Source organism: Microtus pennsylvanicus, chromosome 1 (genome assembly GCF_037038515.1).
Source record: "Microtus pennsylvanicus isolate mMicPen1 chromosome 1, mMicPen1.hap1, whole genome shotgun sequence".
Lineage (NCBI taxonomy): Eukaryota > Metazoa > Chordata > Mammalia > Rodentia > Cricetidae > Microtus > Microtus pennsylvanicus.
Window position 1 is genome coordinate 152,937,626 of NC_134579.1, and position 10,511 is coordinate 152,948,136.

The window sequence follows — 10,511 nt, forward strand, 5'->3', positions numbered from 1 at the left end:
TCCTTCTCTCCTACTTCCTTACAGGGACGCTCCCCAAACCCACCATCAAGGCTGAGCCAGGACATGTGATCACCTTCGGAAGTCCCATGGACATCTGGTGTCAGGGGAACCTGGAGGCAGAAATCTATGTTCTGCATAAAGAGGGAAGCCAAAAACCCTGGGGTACAAAGATCCCAGAGAAGCTGGAGAACGAGGTCAAATTCTCTATCCCTTCTGTGACATACCAACATGGGGGGCAGTATCGCTGTTACTACTACAGCTCAGCTGGCTGGTCAGAGCGCAGTGACACCCTGGAATTGGTGGTGACAGGTAGGGGACAGCAGGCAGGGTCTCAGCACCAGGCTCTGCTCTAAGGAGTATTCCCCTCCCTCAGCCGAGCCCTGAAGAACATTGTGGCTGTGTGAGCACATGTAACAGTCTGCGCCTTCTGTCCTAGGAATCTACAACAGTAAACCCCGCCTGACAGCCCTGCCCAGCCCTGTGGTGACCTCAGGAGGGAACATGACTCTCCAGTGTGTCTCATGGGGGGGATATGACAAGTTCATTCTCACCAAGGAAGATCAGAAGTTCCTCAGCTCCATGGACTCAAAGTATATATACAGTACTATGCAGTTCCAAGCCTTGTTCTCTATAGATCATGTAACACAAGATCACAAAGGGACATTCAGATGCTACGGTTACAACAAGGAGACCCCACAGTTGTGGTCAGTACCCAGTGACCCCCTGGAAATACACATCTCTGGTGAGTCACTCCCATCATTGACCAATCATTTTTGACACCCGATGCCCTTTGCCATGGAAGTGCTCCCACTGAGTAGTTGCAGATAAAGGGTGAAAAAGGAAGAGCCTGGTTCCTGAGCCAGAGCCCCACCCCTGTGTAGAAGCAGTGATGTGTGCAGGGCAGGGTGGGAGAGGAAAAGTGCTTGGTAAAAGCCAGCTCCTCCATCACTAGCCTGTCACCTTCTTCTAGGGCTGTCTAAGAAGCCCTCACTGCTGACTCACCAAGGCCATATCCTGAATCCTGGAAAGAGCCTCACCCTGCAGTGTTTCTCTGACATCAAATATGACAGATTTGCCCTGTACAAATTGGGGGGAGCTGACTTCATCCAGAAAGATGGCCAGTGGACTCAGTCTGGTCTCTCCTTGGCCAACTTCACACTGGGCTCTGTGAGCAACTCTACTGGAGGCCGGTACAGATGCTATGGTGCATACAACCTCTCCTCTGAGTGGTCAGCCTCCAGTGACCCCCTGGACATCCTGATCACAGGTGAGGAACTAAATAGATTCCCTCAGGCAACAAACAAACTTTTACTAGGGCTCTCTTTGGGGGAATTTAGGAGGTAATGGCCGGGATGAGGGACAGGGAACTTATTTACAATAGATGCAGAGACGGGGAAGTAGGAGAGAGGCTCAGAAAAAGAAAAGTAAGAGTCCTAGATGTTCACTAAGATCCAGGTGTTGTGTCAGCTCAGAATATTGAAGGCAGCCTCTCATCATCTCTCACTTTTCTTTAGGACAGTTTCAGTTCAGTCCTTCCCTCTCAGTGAAGCCTAACTCCACGGTTCACTCTGGAGACAACGTGACCCTGTTGTGTAAGACAGCAGACACAGTGGACACTTTCATTCTGTCCAAGGAAGGAGCAGCACACCAACCCCAGCGACTAAAACCGAAGCTCCAAGTTTGGGAGTTCCAGGCAGAATTCTCCATGAGTGCTGTTACCTCTGACCTCTCGGGCACCTACAGGTGCTATTGTTCTCAATACTCATCTCTCTACCTGTTGTCGTATGCCAGTGCCCCTGTGGAGCTCATTGTCTTAGGTGAAGTGACTCTGAACTTTCATGGTGATTCACAATCCAAACCCTAGGAGATTCCTTAACTTTGAGGAGACTAAAGGGAGAATAGGAAAGGTTAGCCAGAAGGCAGTTTCCCTGCCAGGGAAGTGGATACCAGCTGGGGTCACTCAGGAAATGTTCACTCCACCCTCTGTTGCAAATAGGTTTGGGGTAGACAACCTGAGGATCTTGAGGAGGTTGCAGGGCAGATGTAGAAGAGTGAGCAGAGGCAAGTCCCTGGGTTAGCATCTAGCCCTTACCCTCAGATTGTTCTGTTTCCTAGGACCCACTGAAGCCTCTAACCCACCACCCTCAAGGCCTATGTCAGCTGGTGAGTATCAGGCACCTCAGTGCAGGGAGTATGTCCATCTCCAAAGCCCTTATTTCTCTGTCACTTCAGCTTGGGAGGGAGGGAGGCAAGCAAAGATTCCAACAGACCTCAGAAGCCCAGGACTTAGAGGTTGGGGTACAGAAGGTGGCATCCAGAGAGACATGTTCTGGTTCATGGAGGATGGGTCAGGTGGGTGAGATGGACGTTGCCTGCCCATCCTACCTCTAAGACCCTAAGAACAAGTCTCTCACCTGCATGGATGGAGGCAGGCCCCAGAGAGATAATAAGGACTCTATTGGAAGGTGGGTCCTGATGGGCAATAACTGGTTATGGGCTTGATAAATCTACTTCTGGAGAGCCCTTCCTGGTCTGAACTGGCTGCTGTTTCTCAGGAGGCCACATGTCTAAGTTTCTGTCTGAGCTCGGCTGCACCTCTACTGTGAGAGAGGAGGCCTCCAGAACTTGGTTCAGCAGTGGGTCTGCCCCACAGTGGTGGTGCCATGTGCAAGGGTGGAGCACAGAGCCATGGCAGGGCATTTAGCATGAAACTCAGCTTAGGTAGAGAGAAAAGAGCTGGAAGTCAGAGTCCTGGGTTCAACTCCCAGCTCTGCCACTTACAGTCATGATCTGAGGCAGGTGAACTGTCTGGGTAGGAAAACAGACAATTCCTTGCTGCACGATTGTGAGGATGGGAGGTGATGAGTGCAAAGGTCCAATAGGACCTGTCACACGGTAGGTGCTCAGATTAGCATCAGCAGTCCCCACTCACGATGTCACTTGTGCCTCAGGACTGGAAAGATACTTGCTGGCTCTGATCGGAGTTTCTGTGGCCTTCGTCCTGTTCCTCTTTATCCTTGTCTTCCTTCTTCTCCGACGAAAACATCAGGGCAAATTCAGGAAGAAGGGTGAGTATGGTCTGGGTGACCTGGGTCTCATGTGGTGATAAGTTCCCCTGTAAACATCCAAGCATGGGGTCAGGACAGCAACCCCAGGGAAACCTCAAACTGGGGCTGGGTCGTTTAGAAACACTTGCAGATCTCAGATTGGAAAGAACATGATCTCAGAACCTGTGCAACGTCAGGCATTCTGTGAGCTTTACCTTGTCCTGTTACATTGGCTCACTCACCCATGTTGTAAAGGCCCCTTCCTTCCTTCCCTGTATGTGCCTGGGGGAGAGGCTTCCTCCTCTCCTAGATGAGACTCTGCTCTCTCTTGCAGCCCAGGAAGAGACAGAATTGCAGCTACCTGCAGGAACTGCAGCACCAACAACCAGAGACAGGGGCTCCCAGAAGAGGTAACTCATAGCCAGAGACCTAGAGCCCCACCTCCTAGACAGACCTCACTGTCAACTGGCATCCCCTGTCTTTCCAGATCCAACCCAGCTGCTGCCACCCAGGAAGAAAGCCTTTGTGAGAGAAAGAGGGTCCCGGGGAGGGAGATGTCTGAGGTCTCAGCACTGCAGGGGTGGTGGACAGGCTCTGGGGCCTTTTCTGTTTGTGTCTGAACTTCACATTATAGACCCAGGTGTATCTAAACATGCCCTGGTTCTCTGTCCCACCTGGGCAAGGCAGGAAACTAGGGGTTCCTAGACTCTGGTTGGGAGACATTCTGTTTCTTCTGCCATGACAGATGCTTCAGTGGAGGACATGAAACCTAAGGATGGTGTTGAGCTGGACAGTTCGGTGAGGTCCCTGTCCCCATCTGTGTGCTAAGAACTTAGGGCCCAGTTTAGTCCAGGGGGCCATCTTTGTTCCCCCTCTCTTGGCCCTCAACATCCACAGCTGACTACTCTCTTCTGCAAGCACCTGCCTCCTGTGTGCTGTGGCCTCACTCTTTCCTGGTTTTCCCAGAATCATGTGTCTCTTCACGCCTGTCTGCCTTCTGTCTCCTTGACATCTGTCTGGTTGTCTTCTGAGGGGACATCCCAGAGAGAAAGGCCCAAAGAAACATCTAACAACTGCAGGCAGGAACCAAAGGAGCTGGGGCAGAAACATGTGGGGTTTTGTTTTGTGTTTGTGGGTGTTTTACAAACATGAATGTCTCTGCATCACATGCCTGCATGATGCTCTCAGAGGCCAGAAGAGAGTGTCACAGACCCTGGGACCAGAGTTGCAGATGAACATAGGTCGCCATGTGGGTTCTGGGAACCAAACCTGAATCCTCTGTAACATTGTCAGTGCTTTTAACCACGGAGACATCTATTGCCCCCAAAAAACATGTTTTCAGGAAGATGGATTGCGTGGGTACAGCCAAGACAGCAAGGGTTAGGTGTCAGGAAAAGAGGTCAGAACTATAGGAAGGAAGCCCCAGAATATTCCATCAGGGATGCTATCATCTGAACAGGTCACTCTGGCCATGTTGTGGAAAACTGGCCAGAGGAGAGCCCTAGGGGAACGAGGTGACACTATCTGTACCTCACTACTTCCCTGCTACAGAGAACACCTGAGGAAGACCCCCTGGGAGAGACATATGCCCAGGTGAAACCCTCCAGGCACAGGAGGGCAGAAGCTGTCCTACCTTCTGTCCTGTCAAGAGAAGTCCTGGAAAGAAAAGATGGAAACAAAACAGAAGAGGGCAGAGAGATGGACACTCAGGTTGGTCCTGTCCTCCCCTAAGCCTTCAGCATCCCCCAGGCCTTCAGCATCCCCCAGGCCTTCAGCATCCTCCAGGCCTTCAGCATCCCCCAGGCCTTCAGCATCCCCTAAGCCTTCAGCATCCCCCAGGCCTTCAGCATCCCCCAGGCCTTCAGCACCCCCCAGGCCTTCAGCACCCCCCAAGGGAACCATATACCCTCCTCTCACTCTCTCCTGCTCCAGGCTACTGATTCAGAGGAGCCCCAAGATGTAGTCTATGCCCAGCTGTGTAGCAGGTCGCTCAGACAGGGGACAGCTGTACCTCCCCGCTCCCAGGCAGGGGAAGCCACGGAGGAGCCCAGTGTATATGCTGCCCTGGCAGTCACTCGACCAGGTTCTGTTCCCGACAACAAGGAGCAATGATCTCGCCTGCCAAGAGTCCTAACAGAGACCTCCAGAAATTCTGGGAACCCTTGCAAATCTGGCTGTACTATAAGTAACATCATACATTCTAGAAATAAAATAGATTTCTTAATAATCAAGTGAAATGACTCAGGAGGCAGAGGTAGGCGGATCTCTGTGAGTTTGAGACCAGCCTGGTCTACAGAGCTAGTTCCAGGACAGGCTCCAAAGCCACAGAGAAACCCTGTCTCGAAAAACCAAAAAAGAAAAAAAGAGAGAGAAATGAAATAGAACAGAAGGGTTTACACTGAGTACTAATTTTAATGACATTTCTCATCAAAGCTGTGCTACAGGCATGATTGCACAGATCCATAATCCCAACCCCTGGGAGGCTGAGGCAGGAGATTGCCTTTTTTTGTCATCATCTTGGAATACCTAGTGAATTTCATGCCCGCCTGGGCTACATAGAGATGTTCAAACAACATTAACCACCAAAGGCCAGAGTGGAGGTACACACCTGAAATCCTAGCACTTTGCAGGTGTGAATAGGAGGTTAAGAAGTCAAGGCCATCTTCACCTACAAAGTATAGGAGTTAGCGGCCAGCCTGGAACACAGGTGACACTGTTTTAAAATAAATATAAATAGGCCAGGCGTGGTGGTGCACGCCTTCAATCTCAGCACTGAGGAGGTAGAAACAGGCAGGTTCTTTGAGTACAAGTTCAACTGGTCTATAGTGAGTCCTATGTAGCCAGGGCAACATACAGGAACCTTGTCTCAAAGAATAAACAATAAAATAGGGCCAGTGAGATGGCTGAGCAGTAAACGTACTTTCTCAAGCCTGATATTCTAAATACAAACAGCAGGAATAGGGAAGAAAGAAAACTAATTCCCACAAATTGTTCTCTGACCTCCACTTAAGTCTTTAGTGTCCTCCCTGTTAAGTATTTTTCCTGGCCAACAAACCTCTCCACGGACACAAATAATCCCAATCAGACCAAATTAAAAAATGCCCAGAATTAATGGATGGCAATACTCCCGGGTAGCCCTGGGAAAACATGGAAAAGGGAAGAGAGAGAAGTGGAGACCACCACAGGAACCGGGAGACCACGTGTTCATTCTGGGGGGGGGGCAGGGAGCAGTTTAAATGGCCTGTGGGAGTGGTCTTGACCTCCCTGGGAAGGGGTTACCCTTTGGCAGGCTTTCTTGACCCTCCTTGGGGAGGGGTCACCGTTTGGTGGACTTTCTTGACCCTCCTTGGGAAGGGGTCACCGTTTGGTGGACTTTCTTGACCCTCCTTGGGGAGGGTCACTGTTTGGTGGGATTTCTTGGTGGTGGAGTTTGGACTGAGGCAACTCACAGGGGAGGGAACTTATGCCAGGAGCTGAGGTGAAGCCCCCAGCTAAATACTCCCCACACCCAAGAAGTAAATAAAACAATTTTGAAAATAAACTAACGATCACAAATGAAAGCTGGGTATGGTGTGGTAGGCCTGTTATCCCAACGGGGTTGCCTCAAACATGCTATCCTTCTGTTTCCGTTCCTGGCCTGTACAAGCATACATTCATTTTATTTTTTAAAGGTTTATTTGTTTTATTTATTCGTACATATATGCATCTGTGTGCTTTTATGCCATGTGTATATGGGCATAGAGCCGGAGTTATAGGTGTTTGTGAGCTACATGCTGTGGGTGCTGGGAGTGAACTCAGGTCCACAGCAAGAGCAGTGCATGCCCTTAACCACAGAGCCATTTTTCAAGCCTCCCTATATTTGTTAAAATGTATTAACAGCAGAACACTATGAACAGTTTCATACCAACGTATTAGGAGCTGTACATGAAATGGACAGATCCCTTGATGTCAATGAAAGTTATTTTATTGTTTACAAAGTCTGGGGGAGGGGAGACTGTGTGCAGTATGTAGAACAAATGAAAAAATGTCATTTAAATAATGACTAACAAAACTAAATACAAAATCTGAGCGACTTCCCACACATTGAACACACTGTCACTAGAAAAGTTCCCCTTTGGAAATTCTTTCTGGAAATTGGTGATTTTTTCCAAATGTCTGTGCATTTGAAATAAAGACATTATGAAACTAGAGAAAGAGGAAATATAAACGAACGTCATTTACCAAGCCAGAAATTATTTACAAAACCTGACAAAGGAAACCTGATTAAGAAAACCTAGGAAAAAAGTTTTTTCACATCACCCTACATTGATCCCTTAAAAAAATTAATGAACCAGCCACCAGGGAGCCTGCTCAGGACTGACCTAGATCCCCTGCATATATATTACAGTTGTGTAACTTGATCTTCTTACAGTGGGAGCAGGGGCTGACTCTGACTCTCTTGCCTGCTTTTGGACCCCATTCCTCCTACTGGTTGCCTCATTCAGTCTTTAGAAGAGGAGGTGCCTAGACTCACTGAAAGACCATGGCTGGCTGATATCCAAGGGAGGTCCTCCATTTTCTGAATAGAAACAAAGGAGGACTGGATGGGTGGGGCTCCGGGTTGTGAGTGACGAATTGGAAGAGGAGAAAGGAGAACATTGGGATGTGAAAAACAAAAAAGAAATAAAATTACGGTTCAGAAAAAAAAAAAAATTAAGCGCATCACAACCACACTGATGTTTTTTTCTTTTCTTTCTTCCTTTTTTAATACTGGTTTTTGTTTGTTTTAAAGACAGTGAGTAGCTTAAAATTTAAAACTTGCTGGGCATGATGGCAGAGTCCTGACATCACAGCTACTTTGGAGGCTGACACAGGAGGATATAAAACATAAAATCCACTTTAGCTGCAGAGTGAGTTCAAGGCCATTCTGGACAAATTAGCAAGATCCAGTCTCAAAATAAAGGTTAAAGGGCTGGGATATAGCACTTGTCCAGTGTTCAGAACTCAATGACTTACCCTGGAAGGTTCATTTCCTGGTTCTGCTATCCCCTTTCTTTTCCTTGTTTAATGTACATCAGACATGGTATAACCCAGCAGACTTCAAACTTGTTATTTAATTGCTGCTGAACTTGAACCTTCTGGTCAGCCTACTCCATCCTCCCAGATCTGGTCCTTTTCTGGCCAGCCGTCTGTTGTTCTGTGCCTGTTTTGTGCCAATGACAATGCTGGTTGTGTTGCTGTGGTTCTAGATTTATAATCTAAAGTTGGGTAGTGATACCACCACCATCGCTGTTTAGAATATTTCTATCTTGGAGGTATTTCGTTTTTTCATATATATCTTGGGTTATGACTCTGTCTTTTGAGTTTTGTGTAGCTGACTGTCCTGTCGCTGGCCTTCAGAATATTGGGAGAAGCAACCATCACCATATGCACTTTAGGATTTTCTACTTCTGTGAAGGAAGTCACTGGGGGACATTCACGGGGATTGTGCCGAGTCTCTACATCGCTTTGGTTCATATAGCCATTTTCACACTGCTGACTCATGAACAGAGAAAACCTTTCCATCTTCTGTTGTCTTCAATCTCGTGTGTTGTGTATGCGGAGTCACAGGTTCTCCACTTTTGGAGGGAATGGGCAGGGAACCCAGAGCCATAAATTTGGGTAGGCCGGGTGACTAGTGGACTACAGTCTCCAGCACTGGGATTTGATAGCTTTACACAAATCCTGCAAACACACAGCTTTTAATGAGCACAGGGGGACCCAAACTCGGGTCCATATGCTTGCAGTCATGTTTTGCTGACTGGGCCACATTCTTAACCTTTGAATGTTTCTTCAGTTTTAACAAAGTTAAAATAGGTCTTTCACCTCCTTTGTTAGATTTTTGCAAGGCTTAATTCATGTATTTTTAATTCCACACTGAGGCTATTTTGGACTAACAATGAACTGTTGTCTCTTCAACTCTAAATGTACAATGGGATATCTTTCCAGTTCTCTGGGGAGGCTTCAGGGTGGGCTGGAGGCAGACTTCCAAATTACTATAGTGTGAAGTCTAAGGACAGAAGCCTGTTGAGAATTACGCACAAGTACTGCGCCCCCCCCCCCACTGTTTACACCTAACCTGTCGTCCCATTCTCCCCGTGTAGGGGTAGTGAGAGGAGCCCCTAAGTGCTGAGAGAATGGGGACTGGACAGGCAATGTGGATGGGATGCTGCATTCTCACACTGCATGTGGTCTGCACAAGGGTCTTGGGGAACCTTCCTATTCTCTTGTCTAGTTGCAAGTTTCTATACCCTGTTCTGCAACAAGGGCTCAGAGATTGAGGGGTCTCAATGGCATAGTCCAGCCTTCTCCCTTACACTAACCTTTATATGAACTCAACTCCTTGGACAATGTTACAATCAGCTCCTACACCATGGCAGCTCCCACTGAACATCCTAGCACTTCAATGCACAGCAACAGGGGTGGTGCCTGGAGTCTGTTTTCTGTTGAAAACACGACAGCTTTTACTTCCTAACACTAAACTCTAACTACACCTATCAGTCATTTCAGACATCAGCCTTACTCCCTGGCAGATGATCCACTATAGTACTAAAGTAGTCAAGACCAATCTACAGAAAAACTCCAAGTCCTCAAGCTTACCCCATCACAGAGTACTCTACCTAGCAGTAAGATGACTAGTTTAGCTAAGGGATTAAGACCTAAACCCTAAGCAGAATCCTGAGATCCTGACACTGCGTGTGGCCACTGACTCAGCTTTGTGGCTGGAGGCCACTTAATGACCTTGTCAGCAGGAGCCTGCTTTTTGGAAGGTGACAGCTCCCAGACTATCAACCGAAAATTATTTCCTGCTGAGCTTTTATCCCAAGCGACCTAACCAATCATGGATGGCATTTTCATCAACTGTGACTTTTGGATAGGGAGGGGTCTGTTGCTCGAAGCCATTACAACGCTGTAAGGTCTTTTCCTGCATTGAAGTCAGCCATTTAACAGACCTGAAATCCTCTTTCAAGGACCGAAACACATTACCCAAGCAATTGTTCTTACTGGACACTTTGCTTTTCAATTTCAAACAGTTCTCACTTCCTCAGAGATGAAACCGCACCCTCTATTCTGACTCAAGCTTCCCAGAAGGGAAAACATAAAATGAGGAAGCCAGCCTCTCTCCTGACCGTGACAAAACTTCAGCTGATAAATTCTTAAGCTGCCCTGGGGAAAGGCTTATTTCCTGCTAACCAAAACCACATCTTGAGAAAGAATCCACAAAACAGAAGCCACCTTGCAGCAAGTTCACACCAGTAAACCTCACTGAAGATTCATTCCGCTGCAGATGGTTGGGTTGCCATTTTTCTTTCCACTATTGCCCACTAAACAAGACCAATCACAGAGCCACAGTTAACACAAAGCATCTGGTCAAACATGTTGCCTACATCTAACAAGACTTCTTCCCACTGCAGAGGCTGTGTTCAGAGCAGAGGCACACCAATA

At 47.9% G+C, this 10,511-nt stretch overlaps 1 protein-coding gene across 2 annotated transcripts in view; it reads left to right on the forward strand.

The window, feature by feature from the left end:
- The window catches only part of LOC142832303 (paired immunoglobulin-like receptor B), a 45,066-nt gene extending 39,641 nt beyond the window's left edge, over positions 1-5,425 (forward strand). Inside the window, exons 5-15 of one of the 2 annotated variants that reach the window (XM_075942704.1) lie at positions 25-309; positions 437-742; positions 971-1,267; positions 1,515-1,817; positions 2,116-2,163; positions 2,952-3,068; positions 3,382-3,457; positions 3,535-3,572; positions 3,793-3,845; positions 4,599-4,757; positions 4,980-5,424. In XM_075942704.1, the coding sequence (XP_075798819.1) occupies positions 25-309; positions 437-742; positions 971-1,267; positions 1,515-1,817; positions 2,116-2,163; positions 2,952-3,068; positions 3,382-3,457; positions 3,535-3,572; positions 3,793-3,845; positions 4,599-4,757; positions 4,980-5,159 (1,862 nt within the window). In that variant the 3' untranslated portion in view covers positions 5,160-5,424. Of the gene's footprint in view, positions 1-24; positions 310-436; positions 743-970; positions 1,268-1,514; positions 1,818-2,115; positions 2,164-2,951; positions 3,069-3,381; positions 3,458-3,534; positions 3,573-3,792; positions 3,846-4,598; positions 4,758-4,979 lie in introns of both variants that reach the window. The other variant, XM_075942711.1, reaches the window with a different exon arrangement.
- Positions 5,426-10,511: the final 5,086 nt, after the last annotated feature.